The sequence below is a fragment of the Penicillium diatomitis genome, assembly GCF_028827545.1.
Source record: "Penicillium diatomitis strain IBT 30728 chromosome Unknown utg000012l_segment0_segment0, whole genome shotgun sequence".
NCBI lineage: Eukaryota > Fungi > Ascomycota > Eurotiomycetes > Eurotiales > Aspergillaceae > Penicillium > Penicillium diatomitis.
Window position 1 is genome coordinate 37,900 of NW_026623184.1, and position 25,797 is coordinate 63,696.

The 25,797-nt window shown below is 50.5% G+C and overlaps 10 protein-coding genes across 10 annotated transcripts; 6 read left to right on the top strand and 4 right to left on the bottom strand.

The window, feature by feature from the left end:
• Positions 1-1,623: 1,623 nt before the first annotated feature.
• On the top strand, positions 1,624-2,895 carry N7539_008031 (putative HLH DNA binding domain protein; the record flags this gene model as incomplete). Its single annotated transcript, XM_056937631.1, has 2 exons — positions 1,624-1,679; positions 1,740-2,895. The coding sequence occupies 2 exons, from the start codon at positions 1,624-1,626 to the stop codon at positions 2,893-2,895; spliced, it is 1,212 nt and encodes a 403-aa protein (XP_056786723.1).
• A 1,349-nt stretch (positions 2,896-4,244) lies between these two features.
• On the top strand, positions 4,245-4,625 carry N7539_008032 (uncharacterized protein; the record flags this gene model as incomplete). The annotated part of the gene is made up of 1 exon (XM_056937632.1): positions 4,245-4,625. The coding sequence occupies one exon, from the start codon at positions 4,245-4,247 to the stop codon at positions 4,623-4,625; it is 381 nt and encodes a 126-aa protein (XP_056786724.1).
• A 123-nt stretch (positions 4,626-4,748) lies between these two features.
• Positions 4,749-5,039, top strand: N7539_008033 (uncharacterized protein; the record flags this gene model as incomplete). Its single annotated transcript, XM_056937633.1, has 2 exons — positions 4,749-4,918; positions 5,006-5,039. The coding sequence occupies 2 exons, from the start codon at positions 4,749-4,751 to the stop codon at positions 5,037-5,039; spliced, it is 204 nt and encodes a 67-aa protein (XP_056786725.1).
• A 1,437-nt stretch (positions 5,040-6,476) lies between these two features.
• Positions 6,477-7,481, top strand: N7539_008034 (uncharacterized protein; the record flags this gene model as incomplete). The annotated part of the gene is made up of 1 exon (XM_056937634.1): positions 6,477-7,481. One exon carries the CDS (start codon positions 6,477-6,479, stop codon positions 7,479-7,481), a length of 1,005 nt encoding a protein of 334 aa, XP_056786726.1.
• Positions 7,482-9,542: 2,061 nt separating this feature from the next.
• On the top strand, positions 9,543-11,089 carry N7539_008035 (ANP1/MMN9/VAN1 family protein; the record flags this gene model as incomplete). The annotated part of the gene is made up of 5 exons (XM_056937635.1): positions 9,543-9,715; positions 9,811-10,442; positions 10,510-10,557; positions 10,642-10,857; positions 10,923-11,089. The coding sequence occupies 5 exons, from the start codon at positions 9,543-9,545 to the stop codon at positions 11,087-11,089; spliced, it is 1,236 nt and encodes a 411-aa protein (XP_056786727.1).
• Positions 11,090-12,518: 1,429 nt separating this feature from the next.
• N7539_008036 (uncharacterized protein) lies at positions 12,519-13,241 on the bottom strand (the record flags this gene model as incomplete). The annotated part of the gene is made up of 4 exons (XM_056937636.1): positions 12,519-12,548; positions 12,666-12,829; positions 12,897-12,952; positions 13,153-13,241. The coding sequence occupies 4 exons, from the start codon at positions 13,239-13,241 to the stop codon at positions 12,519-12,521; spliced, it is 339 nt and encodes a 112-aa protein (XP_056786728.1).
• A 1,069-nt stretch (positions 13,242-14,310) lies between these two features.
• Positions 14,311-16,320, bottom strand: N7539_008037 (methionine aminopeptidase 2; the record flags this gene model as incomplete). The annotated part of the gene is made up of 7 exons (XM_056937637.1): positions 14,311-14,367; positions 14,426-14,512; positions 14,580-14,741; positions 14,812-15,075; positions 15,138-15,733; positions 15,868-15,999; positions 16,062-16,320. The coding sequence occupies 7 exons, from the start codon at positions 16,318-16,320 to the stop codon at positions 14,311-14,313; spliced, it is 1,557 nt and encodes a 518-aa protein (XP_056786729.1).
• Positions 16,321-18,786: 2,466 nt separating this feature from the next.
• Positions 18,787-19,269, bottom strand: N7539_008038 (uncharacterized protein; the record flags this gene model as incomplete). Its single annotated transcript, XM_056937638.1, has 1 exon — positions 18,787-19,269. One exon carries the CDS (start codon positions 19,267-19,269, stop codon positions 18,787-18,789), a length of 483 nt encoding a protein of 160 aa, XP_056786730.1.
• A 2,621-nt stretch (positions 19,270-21,890) lies between these two features.
• On the top strand, positions 21,891-23,115 carry N7539_008039 (uncharacterized protein; the record flags this gene model as incomplete). The annotated part of the gene is made up of 2 exons (XM_056937639.1): positions 21,891-22,189; positions 22,338-23,115. 2 exons carry the CDS (start codon positions 21,891-21,893, stop codon positions 23,113-23,115), a joined length of 1,077 nt encoding a protein of 358 aa, XP_056786731.1.
• Positions 23,116-23,915: 800 nt separating this feature from the next.
• On the bottom strand, positions 23,916-25,304 carry N7539_008040 (porin; the record flags this gene model as incomplete). The annotated part of the gene is made up of 6 exons (XM_056937640.1): positions 23,916-24,065; positions 24,149-24,651; positions 24,817-24,847; positions 24,982-25,070; positions 25,123-25,156; positions 25,257-25,304. 6 exons carry the CDS (start codon positions 25,302-25,304, stop codon positions 23,916-23,918), a joined length of 855 nt encoding a protein of 284 aa, XP_056786732.1.
• Positions 25,305-25,797: the final 493 nt, after the last annotated feature.

Genomic DNA, 25,797 nt, shown 5'->3' on the forward strand with positions numbered 1-25,797 from the left:
CTACCCCGGGTTAAATTACGTTCGTGTTACAAGAGGTCCATCAATCGTGCTCGCGAAGCAACAAGCCTAACTCACGTGGCACATCGAACGAGAAGGCGAGGATCATTCGAAAGATCGGATGCGTGGAAAATGCAGAGGGTTCAAATTGCTCTATTTTGAGCCGTGGCCATTGACATGTGTCCCGTGCTTCTTTATTTCCACAGAACTCTCACGAGCTCACTATCAGTCCGATAAGCAGTCTTGCTATCATTTCTTCATACTTCCTAGTTTGTCTCTATCAAGTAGCTGACCTCCATTGTCTCGACTGGCTCTTGTTTGGTTGTCAAACACCATCCGCTGAACTCATTCAATTCTCATGTCCCTGGCTCGTCTGTCCTCGTTCGGTGATCGAGAATACTGCCATTTGCGAGTAAGCTCTTTGCACTATTGATGCAAGGGCAAGTTTAGAGTCATAGAGTCATAGAGTCGTAATGGAACCTTCGGTTGACTTCCACTTTCCCTGTCAGACATAGGTACTGATGTCCCCATGAGGACCGTGTTCACCACAACAACATCATAGTCAATAAAAATAATCATGATTATTATGACTCTCTACTACTCGAGTCTGTACTCTCATAATGGCTCTGTACGGAGTCTACATCCGAGCGCCAGCAATGCGGGTGACAAATCACGAGCTGGGATCTTCGCCCCAGTAACCTTCTCCTCGCTGCACCATCCATCCATCGTGATCGCCTCATTCGTCGATCTCATCGGAGTCGAGGTACTTGCATTGTCCGTGCGAAATGTGACAGATACGCTTGCTTAAAACACTCTGGATCCGAAATAGAGGCACAGGCAATAATAGAATGCACTCTATTTCGATCGGCCATCTCGCGTCTCCTCTCGGCGAGCTCAGATCCTGTGCCTCCCCCGGGTGGTCCGCTAGGCTTCCCCGGCGTGATCGTGGGTCTGGCTACAGTCCACTATGCGCCATGCGCTCCACGCGATGCGCCGTGCAACATGCACAATATCGAACTGTATGACATCCCACTTTGTCGCGCTGGATGGTGGATGCGATGATCGGCCCTGATCGTTCCCCTGTCCTGGGCCCTGCCGACCATGGGTCCCGAGCTGGTCGTTCGCATGCTTTCTCCACGGCGTTTCGGGTGATGCGTGGCTTCTGAGATGAGCCAGAAGTACGCACTGCTCGAGCTCAATCCCCTTTCTCCATCCAGACTCCTCCCGTCATGGACATATAAACATCGTGTCCAGCCCCCGTGCCTTGATTTCGTTTCCTCGGAAATCATCCATCAATCGCCTTTCGTCATTCAACTAGCTACGACATCAAGGTCGGGATCTCTCTGTCTTGCATACTCGATTCATACATCGACCTCGATTTTCTGTCGGACCATTCTTTCATGCATGTACACCAGCATAATTGAAGCGTCACGAATCATCACTCCACTGAGAGAGCCTTTTTCCACTGGTCTTTACTGCACCAAGTCTCTGCTAGGTTTCGGCAGCGCATCTCTGGGTATCACGGCAACCCGCCTCCCACGATATTCTCGCGGCTTGATCTGAGGATCCCATACTTCATTTGGACCCCCGAACACGTCAAATTTCAACTTGGAAATACGGCCTAAGATGTACGAAGGAATTCGTCCTATTGCTGATGACACCGAGCGGCGCTGCTCGCTTCCGTAAGTTGGCATTCAAGAATTGATCTTGACCGAAGATTCCCCTGTTAAACGGTCCACCAGCTCGATCAAAGCGTCAACGTCGACTATGAACAACACCGCCGGCAGCAACAGCAACAACACATTGGGAGAAGGTCGCCGCTTGCCTCCCCTCCCACGAATGGATCCTCTTCCCCGTGGTCCCTTTAACCCATTCAACAAGGATGCCCTTGGCCCACTTACTCCTGGGGCTCATGACTCGTTCCAGCTCAAGTCTCCTTGGTCGGGCAGTGAGCAGGTGAATGCACCTCCCTCACCTGCCAACTCCGCTGAGAGCTCCTGGCAGGAGTCCTTTGCAGCACAGCGAGCTGGATCCACTGAGTGGCCTGCCGATCTATCCCAGACTGAGATCATGGCCTTGGTGGCACCCCAAAATATCAACCGGAAGGCCCCTCTCCAACAGCTCTGTGGTCGTAAGCGTAAGGGCAGCCCTGTGTCGCCGGACCCTGAAGATCAGCGGGAGAAGCATCGTATTGCGGAGGGCAACCGCCGCAAGAATCTCAGCCAACTGCATCGAGAGCTTGACAGCCGCATTCATGACTTTTTCCTGGAGCGAGCTGGCTGGAATCCCTCCAAGAGCTTGCCACAATCCAAGGAACACATTGTGCAGGGCGCTGTGTATCTCATCGATTTTATGCTGGCCATCATCGTCCATCTCATCCGTCAAGAGCAGGTGTCCCCCCAGCTCTCTGAAAAACTGCAGCCGCAGGTCCGCTGCATGCAGCTGCAGCAACTAGTGAATTCCCTTCAGCAACAAAACCAGACCGCTCAGCAGCAACTACGAGCTGCAAAGGCAGAAAACGAGACGTTGGCCGATCGCAATAGAGCGCTTGAATTCCAACTCAAGTCCTATGAGCAAATGTTTCGCTCGCCCAAGCCTGAAAGTACGAGTCCATCAATGGCTAATGTTCCTGAGCATAAGCGCCTGAAAAGAGCCCTGCCAGGTATGCGAGCTTTCTGTGACGAGATCGGGGCCACCATGGGCTCTGAATCTACTTCAACGCAGCCTTCGCATTTCCATGACCCCCTCACCAGCGCTACATCTCAGTCTTTTGGTCCCTCATACCTTGGCTCAACACCCCCAGTCACCGGGCCCTCCTCCCCCGCATTTCCTCCATCCCACACATCCTCATTCAACTACTCAACGTCCCGCCATCAGTCCATACGAGGTTCTCCCTAGAGCAGTGCACTCCGATCAGCTCTAGTGACTCTCAACCTCAAACAACACCATGCCAACGCGCTGCATCATGATGCTTCTTCGGCCCGCAGATCATGCTTCCCCACCCCACATCCCTTGCATGTGGCGATGCGCACAGTCCTGCGGTCTCTGCTGCCATTAGCCTATCTGAGCATGTACTCCTATCATTGGCTACGCAACCTTCCAAAGCTTAATCGACTTCTCTCACCACATTATCTCGAGCAATGGGTCTTGCAGAGGTATGTGTTGCTCCCAGCCTCGCCTTGGCTGTGTATCATCACCGCTTTTTCCCTTTCATGTGGATACTTTGTTTATCATGGAGTTTGAGGCACAATCCTCTCGTCTCGCTATCATATTTCCCCTGTTGCCAGTGTTTCCGCTCGGTATCCCTGGCGCCACAAGTCGACATGGCCAAAATGGGTGGTTTGCATCTTGACTTTGTATCTGACTGATCTTCTGCGTGCATTCTGTTTCTCATCATCTCGTACCTTTCATATGTTCTCTCATGGCGTCATGATGATCCAGACTTAAGATTTTCTGGAAATGTCTTTTCTTTGTTCATTTTTTTGGGGACACTTCTTTTTCCTTTGTGGATATCTGAATCATAATACAAACGTTGACGAATCTACGAATCTGATGTATTCGCCGTCATGATGTTAGCACTAGTGGTAGAGCGAATTCGAAGACAAGTAGTTGTACTAGTGAACCTGGGAAAATATTACAGAATCAATCAATTTGATCCCTCTTTACCAGACAGCTGAAGATCGAAACAGAGGCTAGGATGGACTATGGCAAGCTGCATCATACAGCGAATAACGCAGACGTCCATACCCGTGCGACAAACGAAATCCAGAATGAATATACCAGAGTCTCCGTCGTCAGTGGAAGGACTCGACTTTGCTCGACTGAAATGCCCCCCGTGTACTAATCGCAATGGTCATACGGAGGATATCTTGCCCGGATATTATTTTTTTCAATTTGTTTAGTTCGACGCCTAGTAGCCAGCTGTTTCGCTGTTTCAAGGAGAGTCGAGTTTCTGTCCATCTTCGAAGTAATTTGCGCGGCGAATTCATTCGCAATTACAGTTCTGATCCGGGTTGTCAGAAGTCTTGCCGACTTAGCTCGACAAAATATATTCGAACGAACTCGTGGTCTGCACATGTAGTAGCATAGATTGTACCCTTCCACAATAATGCAGAAGCAGCGTTGGTTGAACAGTTTGCATCAAAATTGTAAGAGCTGGAACAGGTTGCTCGATGAGAAATTCCCTATTATTTGACGAGAATCGATTCTTTTGGAAGATGTCAAAAGGTAAATGTACAAACAGAGCCATGACCAATGGAGTCCACGCGATTACATCGCGTTACTTCGCTCTCAGGTCGATTGTCTATGACATCGTGAGTCAATCGCAGTCGCTATTCCTCTCTTTCAAATTGGATGGTCCAACTGCACAGGTGAACAAGCTGGTTTCGGCACTTGGAACAACTGTAGCCCTCAATGACGCATGGATTCTTTTGCTGCAGAAATTTTGGTATCCGCGGACATTAGCACATGCTGGTCAACCTGGCCATATCGAATTGGAAGACAGTGCCAAGATGCCAGGAAAGGTCAAGCCGAGCATGAGCGAGGCCAAAACACTTTGCACTCGAGCAAAGGTGAATGCAATCGGTCTGCAATTACCTTTGAACCAGCCTGAGATTAGTGCGCAATAGAAAAGTACCATCGTACGGTTATTGACGCGGTACACGTGACTCAGTCCATAGCCCGTCCACAAGCGTCCATAGTCTTAGAGAAGCCATCTATTTGTCTTCCTTCACTCGAGTGGAGTCTTCAGTATGTCCTTGGCAGTCGATATGGGCTTGATGCTAGTTGCAACCTCGAATGACACCTTGGTCTACGCAATAGAGCAAGGCAAGTCTCTGGTGGCGCGTGTGTTCCCTTTGACGATGTCAAAACTGCTGCCCATTGCTGCACATGATCATATTGCTCCGTCGCAACACAGGCGGTAAGAACGAGCGACCGAGTAGTCGTCCCCACGTATCAAGATGACTAGGTGATAAGCCTAACCATCATCTCGGTGGCTCTGAATCAGGGACTCCCAAAAGGAAGCGGATGCCAACGACTAAGCTCGAGGCTCAATTACTCCGGCGTCCTGTTCGGGTAAGGGGTGCTGATCGGAGTCCGGAATGTCCAATGATCCGGATGAGCTTATTGCTCAGAGGTCCACCATACTGACGTCATGAAGGCTGATCGCCACGTGGCATACCACGTGATATGGAACTCGAGGTCGAAGTTGCGGTTAGGGTTTCAACGTCAATCAACATCTCGCCCATGGTTGTTCCTTCGCGCAACGCCACCCGATCAAAATTGTAACATGCCGGAGAATACATCCTTCGAAAAATGGCTCTGCTGCCGTTGAGTAGGTCAACTTTGGTCGATGATCACTTCGATGAATCGGATAAAAGGGTCGTATGGCCTTCATGAAAAGGGGTGCTGGTCAGTCTCTCTGTCGAGTCTGTGAAGAAGTTTAATAATGCTGATTTAACTTGCAGAGAGATATCTTGGTCATTTATGATCGTTTTCAAAGCATTAATTGTGTCTTAATGGCTATTCGAAGACGATTGCCTTTCGAGGCTATAGCCTGGTTTTCTGAGAGAACGTCAGATTGCCTTGCTCTTAATCTGAACGCAGGGTCTTCTTACCAAAGTCTTGAATCTCCGACACCACTGAGGAGGGCTCTGAGATATCAAAATATCAGCTGTCAGAGTTGCTTTCTGTCGTGGAATCCCCAAGTCCAAATGGCAATGTGAGGGATTTCAGTGATGCCAATATCGGGAGCTTGGTCAACCTTCGATATCAAATTGCAACGTGCTAATTCTCGACCTGATTCAGCAGAGACAGGCTGCTGTCTCTCTGGTAAGCTGATTAGCGTGGAATCTTCACTGTGATAAGAAAGATGGCGTGGAGGAGATTCTGAAGCTCGGGCTTTCAATCAGAGTGAAATGGGGATCGAATTAGACCAAACGCAAGAGCAATATTGGTGCATGAGGTGTTCCTATCTCGTCTACTCGTTTTTCTGCCAGAATCACGCCAGCAATGGCACTCGTTGGCGCTCTCAATACGCAATTGCCTATCGTCTCCGCTAATCTGGCACCCGACACATGAGGGCATTGAAACCACGCCCCCTCATCTCTCACTTCTCCTTCTTCTCTCCTTCTCCTCCTCACCCCGTCCTCCTCCGTTCGTCTCCTCTCTCTGCGTTTGGCCTTCAAATCTGCGCCTCGCATCCTCTCTGTTTTTCTCTGGCCTCTTCTCTGGCCTCTTCTCTCTTCGAGTCGAGTTCTTCTCGTCTCACCCCCTCTCTCTTTGGGTCGTCTCGCCTCGCCTCGCCTCACGGCCTTCCATCATCACACGCACGGCCCACGGCATCCTCGCAGCACACGGACGATATCTTCACATCCATCTGAAGATATCATCACCTCTCGTCCGTCCGACTCTCACTTTCGTCTCTTCGTCGCCTCTTCTCCGCTTCGCTTCTCTCTCTACAGCAAGCCGAGACCGAAATGTCTTCCTCTCGCCGCCAAATGACTTCCAGTGATGTTGACCGCGTCCTCGGTCTCACTGTCAACAACCGCGCTCGCGATCAAGTTGTGAGTCTTCTTGACTCCTTGTTCAATGAGAACAACTTCTCATCGCTCAGCATCCCTTCGGAGCGAGTCCGTTTCCGCCAACTCCTCCGCGACACCATGAGCGCCGAAGTCCACGGCCAGTCGTCACGATTCCCCGAGAGCGTCTTGTCTGCCTTCAGACATGATGCTGACAAGTGCGTCGATGCACTTTACGTCCGGGCCCGACTGAACCGAAAGGCACGACAATGTCGGGAGACTCACCCTCCCCGCGGCACGATCGAGACCACTGCAGAGTCAGTTGCCTCCACCTCCAGGACACCTGCTACTTTGGTTCCTGGATCTTCCTCCCTCCAGCCCGCTGCTTCCCCTGCGGCTGCTCCTCTTCCCACGTCCGCCCAGCCTGTTCCTTCCTCCTTGACTGAGGCTTTCCCAATGCCCACCCCAGCCGCTGCTCCCTCTGCCGCTGGGGTCGTCCCTTCGCCAGCCCGTCGCGACGTTCGCTCTGCTTACGACGAGGCTACCTGGCCCATTCCAGGGGATGGTCCGTTTCGGGTTGACCCGAACTGCTTCCTCCGCTTCCAATATACGGATGCGAGCGGTAGGGCCTACCCCACCCTGGAGTGGAGTCTGGGCGGGATGCTTGGCCCCCCCTATGGCACCGAAGTGTGTCCATACTGGGCGCCGCCAGATGATCTTTGCCTTAGCGACATCTTCGCTATGGTCGGTGCCAAGTGGGGTCTGACTGATCAACAAGTCAGCAGACTCGATGGCATCGAGATGAGGATCATCCTGGGCGAAAGGCATTGGGACTATGCGGGATGGTTCCGGTTCTGCTGGGACTCATTCCTTGCATGGGCAACGGAACACCTGGGTGTACCGGGCTTACAGCCTTCCCGGGTGACGGAAACTCTGGAGACTCTTCTGGAAGACTGGTGGTGATCTTGCCTGTGGCATCACCAGGTGGAAAATGCCAATGCTGGGATGATACGAGGTCTTGTTCGTTGAGATGGCCGTGATGGACTATCACAGGTCCACCCCATCTCGAGGTCGGTTGTCCGGCGTTGAGGCGTCTCTTTTTCCTTCTCCTTCTTCGAGCCCGTTTGGTTCCTTTCTTTCTCGCGGGCCATCTGGCCCTCCTTCTCTCGGCCTGTTTGGCCCCCTTTCCAGGCATCTGTCCTGGCGGCTTTCTTTCTTTTGTTTTTCCTCTTTCTTGTTTGTTCGCCTCTTTTCTGGCGTTTGTCCTGGTTGGTTTCTGGTCTGTCTTCCTCGGTAGAGAAAATCCAGTTCCCAGGGTTTCTTCTTCCATCTGTGTCTTTCTTCATTTCAAACCTAAGAAGTAGGCCTAATGTGTATGCGTAGATAGGTAAGCGCTGCCTGTACTGTAGATGTATCGCTAGTCCTTCTACTTAGCAGCTATGATCAAGTATGACTGAGTAGTAGATTTAGCGCCCGGCTCACCATGAATTTGGAGCTAACATCGAATGAGCCTTCGACTACATCTATCTAGCTGACGGGCTTCAAGTGCTATCCAATACAATAGGTCGAGCTCAACTTCCAAATCGAATAGGCCTAGATCACGAAATTCACTCCAGCTGTACCTCATGTGGTCAAACCTTCGGGTCGGAATAACACGGGCATTAGGGCTCGGTTGGTCTGGGGTAGACTTTCAAGCTTGGGGGAAACAGTTTCTCCTAGTGCTACTGGGAAAAGTACACCTGCAGGTCTATATTCGATAAGAAGTAGTCGCTGTGCCACGGTGCCAATGACTCAATGTCTTTATCGATATAGGATCTTTCTCATTACGAAATTTTGCGTATTGTATTGGTCAGTTCTTCAATAACTTGAGTTGACGATGTTATGATATACAGTATCTTGTAAGTGAGCTGCGAAGCGCTTGGTTCCATAGTACAGTCCGATAGTGCTTACCTCTTAGCCACTTATGACCAAAACCAATCCGGACAGTAATTTTCAATATCTTGTCAGCCGCAGGCCATAGTCTGATAGTATTATGTACGTGTGAGCCAGGTAACTAGCTATGTCAAGAATGAAATTACCTTGATAGTGGTGATTTGATTGAGAATAAAGACAGGTGATGGACGATGGCTATGATCTGGAGTGGCTTCTGGCACACAGATAGCACTGCCAGGCACACACTACTGAGTACATACACGCTACAAGTACACGGTGCACGACAGGTGAAAACCACACTGGTACTGACACTTACGGATGTTAGTTTTGACAACAGATGCAGTGCAATAGTGAATAATTTGATGTATGGATGCCTGAAATTCTGGGAATCCACTCCCGTCACATGAACTCATCCCGTCAACTGTCAAGGGGACTTGATGCTAGAGGTACAGGTAGTGGTACAAGTGCCCACTGCCCATAGGGAATCACTGTATGACAACGCGTAACTCTGTCGGTGAATTACGCAGTAATCTGGTGGAGCATTATCCATCGTGTGAGACTTTTACGTTCTGTAGGATAGATTTGTTCTCAATCGCGGAGAAGGTCTCAAGTGATCATACTTCTCATGAACCGTTATGGCTTGACCGTCTACCGGAACTGATGTTCTGGCCCGTTCTGCTCGTTCGAGCCTCTTTTTCCCGCTTGGTACTCCGGCCAATTTCCCCCCCCGACGATCCCGTTACACTTCTCTCCTCTTTTCTTTCTCGTGCGAGACCTCCCTCCGTCCTCCACTGACCCTTACCAAATCCTCAACGTTCGAAATTGCCAGTCTGCACTGATTTTGCATCCAAGAATACTGGCGGTGTGTGCGCAAGCTCTAAGGCCTCATTCGTTCGGTCGATAAGGGGCTCTTCGATGGGTGTGCCCTCTCCTTAGTGATCCCTCGAACAAAAACAACATTCCACTCCAGAAGACCATCTCAACAGCTCCCGATCACCCGATTACCTCCCGTCTCAGCGAGTCGCCTGTCGACGACCATCATTCCTTCAACACCATATATACCTGTCTTCCCCTCACCTCTCACCTTTCATCATGTTGTTGCCAAAAGGGGGAGTGAATTGGAAGTCCGCGAGGGCAGGCTTACCCCCATGGAGGGCTGTCCTCGTTCTCCTGACGCGAACTCGCTTTCTGGTCTCTATTGCCGTCACAGGTCTCATCATCCTGCTGTGGCGTGGGGTCAGCAAGTCTGCCTCTGAAATGCAAAAGTATGTCCTTTTTTTTGAATCATCAACCCACCCTCATCGCGCTGGTCGCTAGTCCCGATCACTAATTCTCCCCCTCACTCTCTCTGCTGGAATAGCTTCTACTGTTACGGATCCTCCAAGTCGCCCATGGAGATGTCCCTCAATGAGATGGTCGCGTGGAACGCCCACTCTCAGACACCTGTTCTATTCAATCACCACGAACCCCTCGAGGTCAACAGCACCTCCATCTCGGAAGTGGACCTGAACCCCATCAAGTCCACTAACAAAGCCTTCTTCAACCGCGAGCGCGTTCTCATTTTGACCCCTCTGCGTGACGCCGCTCCCTACCTCGAGCAATACTTCAACCTTCTCTACAAGTTGACCTATCCCCACGAATTAATTGATCTGGCCTTCCTCGTCGGCGATTCCAAAGATGAGACCCTTGCCACCCTGGCCGCTGAACTCGACCGCATCCAAAACCACGCCGATGAAAAAGTCCGCTTCCGCAGCGCAACGGTCATCAAGAAGGACTTTGGCGCCGAGATCGAGATGACTGTGGAGGAGCGACACTCCTTTGCCGCTCAAGGACCCCGTCGCAAAGCTATCGGTCGCGCTCGCAACTATCTCCTTTACTCCGCCTTGAAGCCCGATCACTCTTGGGTTTACTGGCGCGATGTGGACATCACCGATTGCCCCGAGCGCATTTTGGAAGATTTCATGGCCCACGACAAGGACATCCTGGTGCCCAGTATGTGAACCCCCATCATTTGGTGCGCCAAGAGGCAGCGGAACGAGCGCTAACGTGTGTTCTATAGATATCTGGTTCCACCGTTATCGTGATGGTCATGACATTGAGGGTCGCTGTAGGTTTTTATCCACTGGGATCATTGTCGCAGTCTCAAATTCTGTCTGGTGATCTCTCATGCTAATGCTTATGCCATCATCAGTCGACTACAACTCTTGGATCGAGTCCGACAAGGCCCGCCGCCTGCGCAAGACTCTCGACCCCGATACTATTCTCGCCGAGGGTTATAAGGAGTATGATACTGGCCGTACCTACTTGGTCAGTATGGGCGACTGGAGAAAGAACAAGGATGAGGAGGTTGAGCTGGACGGTATTGGTGGTGTCAACATTCTCGTTAAGGCCGATGTGCATCGTTCTGGTAAGCAACCCATTTCTCTGTGCGGTTCTGGACTACGAAAACGCGGTCTAATCTTCTGCGCCTAGGTATCAACTTCCCTGCGTACTCCTTTGAGAACCAGGCCGAAACGGAAGGGTTTGCCAAGATGGCCAAGCGTGCGGGTTACCAAGTCATTGGTCTCCCTAACTATGTGGTCTGGCACATCGATACCGATGAGAAGCCTGGCAACTTAGGAGACCGCAAGGCCTACTAAGCGTATTATTGAGCGTTTCGTTATAAAACATATCCATGCTTTACGCTCCGCAAGACAAAAGTTGATCTTTGTCTCGCGCGATATCTTCTCCGGATCATTTCGTGACCTTGGGTTTTTCAGTGGCTTCTTCCCGAGGAGGTGCCATGCCACTCGGGTTCTCGCCTCGCTTCGGTCATCATGTCCACAGTCTGAGTGCTTGGCTTTATATGATCTGATTCCGACATACACTGTTGCATGATGGGACCCCGGCCTTCGGTGTCATTGCAACTCTTTTCCCAAAGGGGGCAAACCCTTCTCTCTCATCTCTCCATGGAAGCCTAATGATCTTTCATAATTCCATTTTGTCGGTTTTTCCTTTGCTCGTGTGGTTGTTCACGAGATGGCATTGTTTTGTGTGTGTCTGAGTGTCTTTGTCGGAGACTCTACGCGTGGATGGATGAGTCTGTGGTACGTTGACGTGTAGGTCTGTATTATTCTTTGGCGCTATGGGAGAAAATGTTATTTGACCGGACAACAGAAGGGGTTTTAGAAAGCGTCGGCGCTACTCCGCAGACCTATTCATTACTTGATCATTGTTATTTCTTTTTTGCCCCAATCACTATTATCACATGCCACCGTGCGAGATCATTCCTCGGTGGGCATCTTCTCCATTCACAATGCCTCTTCATTCACCTTCCAATTACCAATTTTTCCATTCCCTGTCCTTCCCGTTGAAATAAGTGTCTGCTACTTCTCTCGTGTCCTCTCATGAACCGGTTCTCCCTACAGCTCTTACAGGCTGCGTAATAGCTTATGAAAGATTCAACTGAGAATTGATGAACATGATCCCGACTGCAATATAACGTGTTCTCTCAATGAGTTCCATCATGCAAGGCCACGCTCTCGACATTGACTTTCCATTTAGAAAACTTGATCTGCACCAACAACGAGGTCCTTATTTCTCAATATTCGCCCTTCTTTCTGACTGAACCGGTCAATGGTGCCTACCTGGTAGGTAGCTCGAGCAGACTTACTCTTTTGCTTTCGGATCATCCGTCTCGCGCTTCCCAGCCTTATGGGGGGTAGAGCAAATCCAGGCTGCCTACGCAGGGACAGTATCAACAGCGACCACTGACCCAGGATTCGCGAGTATCACAGTGCTCCAGAACAATATCTCGCATTGGACAAATTCATCGGTCTTTGAATCTATCTGGCTCCGTCGCATTTTCTCCATATTGACTCGGTGATTCGAGGTCCGGGCAGCCCATTGGTAATAGATACCACCCATGTAGATCATACATGATGCTGGTGTTCACCAGGTACCTAGTGGAGGTAGCAGGTATCTGTATTCTAGGTGACAGCGAAAGTTGGCATATACAGCACATGATCCAGCTCTCGGGGTATATCCTGCGATACATGTACAATATTGTCTCCCATCTCTTTAGGAAACTCACAGCTCCTTCCGCACAGCAGATTTGAACTATCCCATTCCAACACGAAGAACGTCAGCTTCATTCACCAGACCCCAACAGATCCACTTGCATCGCCACTCCAACCACTGCTCCCGAGGGGAAACTCAAAAAAAGCATTCACATACCGGAATAATCTGCGCATTCGCCAAGTCCCACACCCCCGAGCGTGTGTAGATATCATTTTCCAGCAACTTCCGCACGTCAGCTTCACTTTCGGCCACGGCAAGCATCATGCTGCCTTTGAATTTGAGAGGTTCACCCTCGGCTGGGTGCGACTCGAGCATGGCGCCTGCTCAGTACGGGGAATTGGTTAGCTTGGGTTAGTGGATGAGAGGGACAGGAGGTGAAGGTCGTACCTCCGGCGACGATTTCGCCTGATGACACGAGGGGTTTTACTCCTTCGAGATGTTCGCTGTATTCATCGAGTGAGTTGTATTAGCGAGATGGTTGACCCGGAAGGATTTTGGTGAGGGGGTTACGCCTGGTATCCCAGGCGCGTGCTGTCTATGCAAATCCACGCATGTCCTGCGTTCGGCCTGTCTGTCCGCCGTGTTCGAGGATCCTCTCCAAACAAGGAATGATGAAGTCACATGCTGCACGAGTAGAACTTACGGACGAACCGCCAACCTCTTCTCCTGGGCGCCCGGGAAATCCGGCAAAATGCACAGGAACTCCTTCTTCGCGGACGGAGCGGACGCCATGGTTCGGGTCTGAAGATCAGCGGGCTTTGCAAGTGGAAGCCGAGGCGGAGCTAGAGACGGTCTAGTGGATGAGAGTGCGCTCAAGCAATTGGGTGCAGGGCACGAAGACTTGTAGGTGAGCTTTGCGCTTGAAGCGGAAGAGAAATGGAGACGAGGAGAGAGGATGGATTTGGATGAGTGGCGGAGGGATATATGCCGAGTAATTGTAGTGTGGGGGGCATGAGAAGCGGGGAGGAATTGGTGGGGAAGTTTGAGGATAGTTTTCATGATGGGGGGGGGGGGGGGGGGGGTTGGAGGGATTGAGCGGAGAGTTTGCTGGTGAGAATTGAATGATTTTTAGGTGTCTGTCGCCGGTCTGTGAGTTTTTGAGAATGGGGGATGTCGTGTACAAAGGATCGAAGTTATGCTACTTGAACAAGGGGTTGTTGTTGTTGGGATATGGAGGTTTGGAGCCGAGGATGAGGGTTGAGTTGAGTTGGAGATTTGGGGGTACCTGAGTCAATGGCAGATGGGGTAAGAGTGGTCAACTGGTCAATTTGGGACTGCGGCTGGACGCGGAGAATGTCCGACGGATCGCAACGGAATGTTATGCTTGAATCAGACGAGCTATCCGGTTTGGAGACGAGATTCATGAGATTGATTCATATGGCGATCACGCTCTTGATTTTCGGTGGTGATCGAGGACATGGCGTGGAAGACCACAAATCATAAATGACATAGCAACTTCGTTGTTCGCGAAATAGACTGGAGCATACTCTGTAGTCTGTGCCTTGAACTGAGGAATGGAACTTCCTTATCCATTTATTTTACGTTTTTCCTCACGCTTGTATCCACTATCCGATGCATGCTGTACATATAGAATCGTGTATCGTTCGACCCTATCATGCATAGTTATGGTATTCGGTCAGTGATATGGTCAAATTCCGTGGGTGGTGCGGGCGGTAATATGACAAATTGCTTCCGTGGTAAATCAAACAGTAGTTTCATTTGCACTATGCTGACAGGTTGTGTGTCCTAAAAAGTGGACATTGCCTTGGCAGTGATTCATACATCATTGACATTGTGTGTTTTAATAGTCGTCTCCACGGCTGATGACTTCCTTCACATTAGGACGGAGTACAATGGTCTGTTCTACATTAGCAAGAATCCACACATGTATAGACTTCATCTGTGAGACAACTTACATGCTCATATTGGGCGGTATAAGAGCCCTTGATATCGCAAAGTGGAGGATAGTCTTGCACAATGCCAGAGGAGACCAGGTTGTTCAGCTGTAAGCGTAGTAAGTCAGCAAACACGCACGTGTCAAGGATGTGTTTCAGGAAGGATCCGCCATACTCCAAGCAAGTACTTCTCCTGACCCAAGCGATCGAGGTACCGGCGACAGAATGGTAATGTGCCAAAGTTCTTTTGGATCACATTCAACAGGCTCTTAGCGGAAGAAAGGCGAAGAGGCACATTGGGTGCATCTTGAGCGATAGCGTAGTGAGAGCATTCCATCTTTTCGACGGAATATGTCAGCATAGTTCTTCTAGATTTGACCACTCGAGCTCTCTTTTGAGACACTCACCTCTTCGCGAACGTATCCCTTGCCGGTACTACCGAAAGTCTCGATAGCAAAGACTTCACCTTCCTCCATCTTAGTCTGATCAGATCCCTTGACAATTGGCACACTCTTGCCTCCGTGGATGACATGCTGTTCGATGTTGTGTCCATTCAAGTTGCGAATACACTTGACTGGATGCATCGTTCCGTTGAGTTCGACCTCGTAGCTCTCCATGGCTTCTTGAATGGCGGCACCGATATCGCTCATACGGACGTCAATTCCGGCTTCCTATTTGAAATAAAGTCAGACTTTCAATCCTTCTCATCTCTTTCTGGCGCGCCTTTACGTACCCGAATTCCAGTATTGGTGGCATCCTTGACAGCCTCCAAAAGCGGATCATAGACGGGATCAAAGCTCATGGTGAACGCACTGTCGACAATGCGACCATTGATGTGAGCACCAAAGTCGACCTTCATGACGTCTCCTTGGTTCAAGACCATCTTGTTGCCCGCGTTAGGAGTGTAGTGAGCTGCGCAGTGGTTGATGCTCAGACCGCATGGGAAACCCATACCACCCTTGAGGTTATCGCCTTCCTCCAGACCCGAGTGACCGGTCAACGCACGTACAGAATCCTCAATGCCTTCGGCGATTTCCGTCAATGTCTGGCCAGGGCGAATGTTCTTCTGTGCGTACTGGCGAACCTGACGGTGGACCTCGGCACCTTGACGGTACTCCTGCAGGAAATCATTGTTCATTCGGTCCAAGTAGCGCTTCTCCTCATTGGTTGTGCGATATGAATTCTCGTTCTTGTACTCGACAATCTCACCCTCGGGGTATGTGTTGTTGGAGAATAATTGTGAGACGGGGACCCGGGGTGGCTCGCTTTGGACCTTGGCACCGCCCTTCTTCTTCTTCTTTGACTTGCGCTTCTTCTTTTTCTTGGCAGCTAAACAGTGCAGGTTCTTCGTTAGCTTCGACTCATCTCGTCTTGGTCTAGAAAGGGTCGGTGCGGGGTTAAGATGGTGGGGAGGGTAAACCGTGGGGTATGAGGATACGCAGTGGCTTCGAATGAAAACATACCTCCAGATGCTCCGGCGTCAGCAGCACCCTCGCCTTCGACCTGATCGTCGTCGTCGGAATCATCCTCGGCGTCACCAGAGACCGTCTGGCCAGCCGCGGGGGCGTCGGCCTGGGCGCCGTTCTGGCCGTTCACTGCAGAGATTTGATTAGTTTCGGCCGATGCCATTGAATCTTGTTTGCGCAGGAAAACTCACAATCGAGCTGCTCGAGCTTCTCGGTCGCCTGGGCAGCCATTGTGGGGGGGATGAAAGTGAGCAGAAAGAGGGAGAAGAAGACGAACCGGAGGTGGTTCCAGGTTTGGAGGCGTCGGGGAAAGATTTTCTCACGCGATAAGATCCGCCCGCCCCGCTTAATGACGGATCTCCATTTGCGGAACAGCCGTTGGATGATCTGCGAGAAGTAAACATCTGTGTCATGTGGCGAATACTTTGAACAGACTGATTTCGATTCCATGTTCTTATTGTTGCTCTCACTTTGTGCTTCGGTTACAGCCTCGGAATCTTGTGTAATCTTCTCATACCTGTTTGTCAATACTTCGAGACGGATCGGGTCTTGCCGAATTGGGTGGAGACGCAGGAGTAGGTTACCTGCAGATCATTCAACTCAATGCTCCAGCCCGTGATGTCTGCCTCGAACGTCGGTGCCACGATGGCCGACAGAAGATTTCGGGAACAATGGTCATATTTTGTCAAATATTCATTGGAGCGGTCCGGATATGAGAAGCTCACCGTATCCAGGAAGACCACCAAAAGGACCCGTCCGATAACTGGTTGCCAACTAAATAGTACATTCTATTATAATAACGATGCATCTAGGATGTTAGCTACAAGGATGACTTGGAATTTTCTAGGTTTCTATACCAGTAAATATATGTACGACAAGGTATTTCTTGGGTTCTTTTATCGGCCGCCGTGCACTTTCCGGTCCATGAGCACTTTGCTTGGCCTTAACAGTAGACAGTCAACAAGCTTTACCTCCGGTGTCGAATTTGCTTCCGTCACGACGATACTTAGGTTTCCGACTTCGCAGCTTTTCAGCAGTTTTATCTTTTATCTCGGGTGGACAATAGAATGGCAATTCTCGCCAAGATATTTCTGACGACGCACGAGAGAAGGTCGTCTTCATGACCAGCTTTTGTATGAACCCAGGATTACCCAGGGAAGATCCAAATCCGCTGGCTCGAGCCCGCAAACCACGCCAATTGAGACGCTTTTTTAAAGAAATTTATTTCATTACCTTGCAAGCACGACAGACGGACACTCATGACCACGGGTAGTCTGCTATACCGGCTAGTACACAGCCAAGTTGGAGATGCGCAGACTGCTTTCCCTTCGTCAGACGAGCCAGAACCCCCCACGACCTTCGTTCCACGTTTCTCTGATGAGGCTTAAGTGGATGTCGCGATGAGCTGCAGATGGCGCGGGGGCCATAAGAAAATCAGGCTCCGACTTCTCGTACGCTGAAAGCCCCTTGGTAACGAAAGCCTTGGATGGCCTGAAGACGAAGCCATTTGTTTGTATGGAGATCATGGCACACGATCTCCATCACTCGAGTACCGGAATAATTTCCTCGCAGAACCCCAGGGAATAGCTCTCCTTCGAGGGAACCCATTTACTCTGGCTGATGCTTTCGAACCAGAAGATTCTGGCCGTAATTGAGGTTTGCTACCAATTTTCAGGAAGAGCGAGAGGTGAAAAGATGTCTTATTGAATCTTGAGCCCATGGCCCACTAAAACCATCGAACTACTCATCACGAGGCCTCTTCCTAAAAGTCCTAACACCTAGGAACTGGGGGTCGATCGTATGAGTCCCTTGTCAGCATCTTTCTACATAATCGCCCAGTCTCTCACTCACATCAGACTACCCGTTGTGGTCATGACCGTCCAGTGCCATCTTCGTGGTACTCAAGTGGGTTGCACTCCATGCTTTGCATGGATTTTGCTCAAGTCTTGCAAGAAAAAAGAACCAGGCTCTCTGCGTCGTACTGCTAGGAATGCTTCTGGACAGATCCCGACATTTTATGTCGCGTCCACGACAGAACCTTGTGGACGGCTTCGATGCCGCTGCCGCTGCCCTCACCGGCAATCCGGTGCCATACGCCGGTTCCCACGGTCCTCAGGCCTTCGCTGATCCGGTCTACCAGCCTGATATCAATGAGAGGCAACGATTTCTGTCCATACTATCTCCCCGCCGGGCCATTCTCCAGCACTGGTCTCCAACAAAGAGTAGAGACGATGACCGTTTCCCTCATCCCCGCTCCGCCGGCGTTCGACGAAGATCTGACGTAACTTTTCCACATTCCAGCTAAGAGCCATCTTCACTAAATTTTTTCGCTGAGCTCGACGTATATCCATGTCGATGCTGTTTCATTTTACTCGAATAGCTGATGTGTGCTTCGAAGGACCAGCCTTTTTCTGAGGTCCTTAGATTTGAGACGGCTGGTTCGTTCTCGATTGCGGAAGCGAGGGTTCACCAGCGACGGGGTCGTACTTCTTCACAGTGTTCGTGACTGATAGCCTTCTGATAATACTAGAACGAGCCTCGTGCATGCAGAGTTTTATACTAAGAGAATTGGAGGACGAATATCACGGAGGGGGCACTTGATCATATGCTTCGGAAGCGAATGGCCACTGAAGGACACTGATAGGACCGATGGTGTCTCAGAGACGCTCTGGTAACATCCCGTACTTATTTTATTTCATGAGCTCTGTGTTCTTACCTGACACACTAAATGCAGTACCAGGACCTTGGTCCATTGAACTTGAAAAAAGGGTTTCATTCCTACACAATGGAACCTGACACTCTTTCTAACTGCCTTGGGATCTCCTCGTCCATGTTTCCCATGCCCCTAGTACCCTTCCAGCCTTTCGCTGATTCCACGGGTATTCATCTCATAATCCCCAGGGCCACAGGCGTCTTCTATATATTGAGCGACCTGCTCCAGCCCCGTGCTTCGCGGATCACTGCATCCCTTCTTTCCTCAGGTGACAAGGTCCAGGTAATCTCAACCCACGAAAAAGGTTGTTCTGCACAACGGTCAGGAACCGCCGCGTGCACTGTCAGACATATCGTCAGACCCCGAGAGAACGAGACAGGGAACTCAGTCTTGAAGTGGCATTCCATACCTTGCTTCAAAAAATCGTCAATTTCAAGCTCCTTGGTGCTCGCTGCAACGTCCTCGTTGCCCTGTGCCTCCATATCCTCAACGGCAGGTTGCTTTTCGAGGTCCATGACTCCGTTGAAGACGTTAACCAGAGACACCAGAATGGCAACGTTGATCACAAGGAGAAGAGTTACAATCAAGCCGATGCTGAGCCAGACGAGGTTGGCCTTGACGTAACTGTCATGCAAGCGATGGATAACGCTGAAGACAGTACCCGTGTAAGTGGCGTTGGAGTGCATATAAAGTGGAACGGGCCGAGCACGATGATATGGATGATGGATATTCGAAGGATGACTTTCCATCTGATAGCAAAAGAAAGGTGTCAAGAGCCGAGATGGTAATTTCTCTTGGGGGCATAGACGGTGACTATATAGTGGCATCTACGCTAGCGGCCGACGCTCAATGTGGACTTATACACCTGGAGCCACGGGAATCTGGCAATCACTGTAACAAGCTTCATCTGGGTGCCATGGAAAATCAAACGACTTTGCATGGCGATAGTCGTTGAACCAAGAACTGCTGAGGTTCCATTGCCTACTTCATTTTGCGTTTTAAGCCTTTTCGGGACATATAGTTCCCGGGGCACCAATGGTCGTCAACGAATCGACGCGCGCTTCACCCGAAAAAGCGGCGGTGACAGAATCTCCATCCCGGCAGTCTGACGTCAAGCTTCTGTTCCCTTCATATCTACTGCGGCCGACAAGAGCAGCCAGGAAGGTGCGTACCATGTATACTTTCTGGGCCATGACGCCCTGACTAGGTGTTATTGTATCATATTGATACTATGTTCATACAGTAGTCATGTTGTGGTCGGGTTGCTAACCAGATGACAAGATATGATTCCCCATCGACTCCCGTCAGCGACAGTGGAAAGGTCGTGCAAACACACACTTTCAGTATTGCAGGCAATGACCTGATTTTTCTAGAGCTGTATTTATGAGCTTGATAATCCACGAAAAAGTGTCCGGTCAGGAAGCTTAACTTTGAAGTACATAGCTCGGCTCGACTTCGCTCGAAATTAAACGGTCAATTATATTCGACACATGAAAGCTTGATATGGATTCCTTGGGCTATTTGGTGAGACATTATACAATGAGCTTTGAGAGAGGAACTTGGAGTCTACCTAAGGTACTCATACGTTTATAAGTAGTAAAGGTACTTAGTCAATCGAGTAAGCTTACCTAACACTCTGGGTTCCATGGTGACCTTTTCATTAAGCCCCCCTCTTCTTTGACTCGTCTGAATTTCTCTCCTTCCTTGAGTAGCTCTCACTTTTCGCTGGACTTACTTCTCATTGCGGATATTTATGTTGATCTTTGTACTGATTCATGAATGAAGAAGACCCAGCATGATGCAAGACCCGGTAGTCTCAAGGCGTCCCCTGAATGATATCAATATTTCATCATCAACGACGCTTCTGCACAGAGCTCCAAAAGAACATTGGTCGTACATACGTATACCGAGAGTCACGGTGGTCCCGCAAACTCAGTGCGGGTACGCTTTCTTTTCCCCGCCAGTACCATCGCTAGATACTCTTGTCTGTTAGCCGATAAGGAGTCTTCATCCCCTCGAGATTAGAAGATCTTGCCCATATCTAATCACGGCTCGACTAAAATTATCTCTCAACATTTACGGCAGCGTGATAGTGTCCGGTAAGATTTTGATAATTTGCGTTTGACTTCTCTAGGCTTGGATGATAGCCGCATTCTACTTTTCGCTGATTGAAACAATAGGTGCTTCATTTGTAGTGAGGTACTTGAGATCGCGCTCGGTGATATGGATAGCGAGAGAAGACTGAAGTTAGTGGTTGATGAATATGAATGAAGAGGACGGTGAAGCCGTGCTCAGGAAGAGGTGATTTTATATCCGTATCTCCACTCTCTCGATCGTTAAGTCGGCTATCTCAGTGGCTCTTTCACATGCTATTGCATCCTACGCTTTCACCGTGGGCTTGAGCGAAATCAATAGGACTATTGCTGGAAAGTGCTGCTTGTGCTTGCCAGACATAACCATCACTGCAAAAGTATCCCGGAAAAGTACGTATTCTTTGGGTTGATTTGAATCCTTCTGATTACTGTCTTCTTTATACCCACTAGACGACTGTTTATGAAACCTTTACGCATTCGCTGATCAAGAGCTTAAAAGGGTTCGTGTTCCTCGCCCATTTGGTGACGTCCCATGGTTATGCTGCAGACTTGACACTAGACACCGGTGTTCCGGAAGACTCACTGCACCTGATTGCAAACTTCGTTATGACTAAGCAGAGGTCTGGCCTTTCTCAAGCAAATACACCTAGCCTCGATAGTAGATACAACGTGTTGTAGAGCTGTTTTCCACGCCGGGCCAATGCTTCTCATCTTTCTTTTGTTTTTCTATTGCGAACCGGAGATGATGTCCTTCTATCTAATCTTATCATCTTACCCGGTGGTTGCTCGGATCACCTGCCTTTGTGGGAACTCCGCCATCGAGACAGACATGTACAAGGGCTGATCACATATATCATTGAAACCATAAAAACTATGGTTTCAGATGACAGATTTTTACTACGGATTCTGGGCTAAGCCTCAACAATCAAACTCGGAGATCATTCTTGGTGGAATTCCTTGTCTACAATGCTACGCAGCTTGCTTCGGCGAAAGACACAACCCTCGGACCCGTTACGGCATTATCCGCCGATGACGCATGACCGCCGATCGAGATCGATTGGCTCAAGCGGAAGTACGACTTCAACTCCGCAATCTCTCCCACACACTCTTTGAACCCGACCTTGCGTGCTGCTCTTTGCCGTCTCCCTTCGCCCTATCCCTGTCTCCATTCTGCTTGCCTTGTCAGATTGAGTGTGGGTTCAAGTCGCTAGATCATGGCTTCGCCTCGCACACATCTCCGAGCTCCGTCAATATCAAGGGGATTCCAATGTCCGCTCACAACCCACGTCAAATGCCATCGTGAACGCAGCCGGTGCAGGAGTACATGCACGCAAGCACGTCGACCCCCGTACTCTTTTAAACAGCAGTCGCCTTTTCTGCCATTCTTATACCCATTCACACGGCTTTCCACACCTTGCCATGCTTTCTCTACAAGCGCCAGACTTCAGCGAGAACAAAACTACTACGAGATCCTTGACCTCCCCGTGACAGCCTCGCCCGTCGAGATCAAAAAGTAATACTCCCCCTCATGACTTCCAAAAATTGGGCCAAGCACGCGCCATCTCTAGATCCAACCTGTCATAAGCCCTCCCTCACCCATGCCAACCCCCCCAATCTAACTGTCTTGACCATCCTATTTCTCACCTCAATCTCGTTTCTAGGAAATTCTACGCCCTCTCCCTCGCCCACCACCCAGACCGCAACCGCGACGACCCAACCGCCAGTCAGCGCTTCGCCAAAATCTCCTCCGCCTACTCCGTCCTCTCCAACACCCACAAGCGCGCAACCTACGACCGCGACAACGGCTTCCACCACGCGCACGGCCACGCCCACTCCCACAGCCGAACACACCCCCACGGCTCCCACAGCAGCCACTCCGCCAACGTCCACAAGGGAGGCGGCGGATACGCAGGCTCTCGACCCGCAAGCGGCCTGAGTAATCGCCGAGGAACATTCCGCGGTCCCCCGCCGAGTTTCTACGCGCAGGGCGGATACGGCGCCACGGGACGGACGTCGGAGGGCTACGCAGCTGGTAAAGCGGGCTTTGGCGCTGGCGCCGGCGCAGGGCCCAATCCCACGGGCACCACCAACAACGCCAAACCCAATGATCCGGACGACGATCCACTGGGGTTCATCGACCGCAATCCGCTCGGCCACTTTAATGCGCGCGGACACTTCCGGACGCAAAAGGCCGAAGACGAGCGACGGCGGCAACGGGTGACGAGGGCGCGGATGGCGGCGAGGGAAAAGGCCGATATGGATGTCTCTTCTGTGGCGGGCGGAGACTTTGGGCTGGTGAGATTTGTGGTGGTTTGTGGGATTTTGGTATGTGCTGGGGCGATGACGGGGTTTTGGTCGTGGGGTGGGAGTGGGACGGATGATGTGAAGGTGAGGAAGAAGGGTGTAAGTGTCAATGACGGGGTGGGTGTTTCATCTTGAGACGGACGTGTTTTCTGGACTCTGGAGTCCTTTCCATTTGATCGGCTTGGACTCGGTGAGAGAGGCTTGATCGTGTGATGTGTGTCAGGCGATTCATACCTGGTATACGATCTATGATTGACGATGTATTTTACAGCATACATGTACATACGCATTGAAATCCTTATAATGCTATGTTCTGGTAGTAGCTAGCGGGTTGATAGGGGATTCATTCCCTAGTACCGAGTACTAAGTAGTGAGTGCTGACTCGTGTGTACTAGGTCCCGTCCCACTAGGATCATCAAGTTACAGGTCCTTAAGTGTAAACACTAAACAGGACTGAAACTAGGTGTAGTTGTGTGCTGTGCAGAACGTTGACAGCGACTTCACACCTAGCTTGTTCTTCCATACTACGCTAGTATGCTGTGTTTGCTCTGAGGTGGAAATGTCTTAGTTCGAGGACTACCCTGTTTCACGTTTGTTCTGACTAAGATGTCAACGGCGTCCGCGGTTGACAAGCACAATCTTCGTAAGCCACAACTACAGATAATAGAGTAAAGAGTAAACAGCCGGTCTAACAAAGGAGAAAGTCTTTAGATTTGATATACAAAGCGCGCTCAACGTATATGTTTATACCACGCACAAAATTATCGGATACTGCAAGGCAAACACATCTTTACTCTCAAAACACCATTCACATCCGAGGACATGCGAAACGTGTCGCGCAAGATAAAAGACACGGCCCAGTTCTCCAGGGAAGAATAAGAACCCAGTGTCACATCTTAGTGACAAAGCTCATGAAGGGAGGGAGGGTAGAACACTTAAGCCTCGAAGGTGAAGCTGGCGCCAACCTTGTGGGCGGCCTGGTTCAGGTTCTGGGTATCGAAAGAGGCACCGAGGCCAAGGGTGACACCAGGGCGGAGGAGAACGTTGTAAGCCAGGGCGGCAATACCACGGTCGTTAATCTTGGCCTGTAAATACGAAGACACATGATTAGCAAGGCCATGGCGAGTTTCCTTACTGGCGATGACATGATAGAGTGTGTGAAACATACCTTGGCGAAGGAAGAGGGGTCCAGGCGGTACTTGCTGGCAACCTCAAGACCGACAGTGTTGCCGGAGGTGGAGTCCCAGGAAGCCTTGGCACCGGCCTCAACCTGAGCGTTGACACGGTGGTAGTAGGAGGCGGAGAAGAGGGACAGGTTGTTGCTGGCAGTGATGGCAGCAGAGTACTGGGGAACGGAGTAACCGACGGCAGCAGAGTACTTGGTGATAGCGGCCTTGTTAACGTCGTAACCACCCTCGGCACCGACGAGGAAGCCCTCGTGGCCGAGGACGGCGTCGAGGTTGGCGGTGGGGCCGTTCAGCAGGTCGAAGAAAGCACGGGCGTGCAGGTTGGGCTGCTTGAAGTACAGGTTGAGCTTGGCACCCTTGGACTGCTTAGCGGGCTGGTACTGAGTGAGGATCTCAGCCTTGAGGCCCTTGGCGATGTTGTTGTTGAGCTCGAGCTTGGTGTCGAGGGCGTTGGCGGTGGTCCAAGCCTGGGTCAGGGTAAGACCTGGGCAGGGTAGGAGCATTAGTTTGAGCGAATGTGAAGATGTGTTGGAACACATGAACAGGGCCACCCGACGCGATATAAAGTGGCCGCAAGACCAAAAAAGCGATATTGGCCGAACCTTAAACGCGTCGGGATCGGGAGGTTTCTGCAGAATGGGGCCCTTACCGGTGGGCGCATCAACGTACTTGGCCTCGAGCTAGATATTGCATTTCTCAGTTAGCTTCATGGTTCTACTCACATTTCTCGCAATATTCCTCAACATGTCGCGTCGGACATGCGAGACGACATTGCTTTCGCATTGAAAATGAAAAGAGTGGAGAGAAAACTAACCTGGCCAGCGATGGAACCCTCGTGGGAGGACTTGCCCTTGACGGTGAAGGTAACACCGTTGGGGGCCTTAGACTTAACCTCAAGGGACGCTAAAAGTCAATTAGCAACCATCGCACAAAAACCTGGAGAAGCTCGACATACCCGGGCTGGCGTGGTAGAAGTCCTTGTTCAGGAGCTGTCGCAAGCCGTCAGCTTGAGCGAATTCTCAATTTTCCAAAGTTATCAAAGCCGAGCAGCAGATCATTTAGCCCGCTTTAAGTTCAAAGAATACGCACGTCATTGGCCGCCTTAGAGATGTCGGAGAAAGCAGCAGGAGCAGACATTTTGAATGATTTGAGACTGGGGGGACTCGGTGTGATTGAGGAAAAGGGAATGAAGGGAAGGAGTGCGATGATGTTGGGGGGGAAAGAGGTGGGAAGGGCGCCCCAGTCCACGGGCTGGTTGTGACCGCCTAATTGGCCGTTGCTCGGTTGCCGGGAAAGCCCGCCGGGAGTCGACGATTCGGGAGGACAAATGGTGGAAAGAAAACAACTTAGGTAAGCAGTGACTGCCTTAGGCTACATATTCATGGCAGGAGGTCGAGGCTAAGTAGTAAGCAACTTCGAAGAACTCAGCGAGTCAACAGTGCAGGTACGCGGTACAATGTACATTATTATGGTCACCTTGTTCAGACAAGACAGGATCATGGGATGCATCACACGCTGCAATAACCAGCACAGTGGAGTCGTGGACAAGGTTTCGAAGAATTCAACTTGGGTATCTACTTTTTTTTTCGTATTTCCCCCATAACTTGGTTCTAAATACATGTCTATAGCA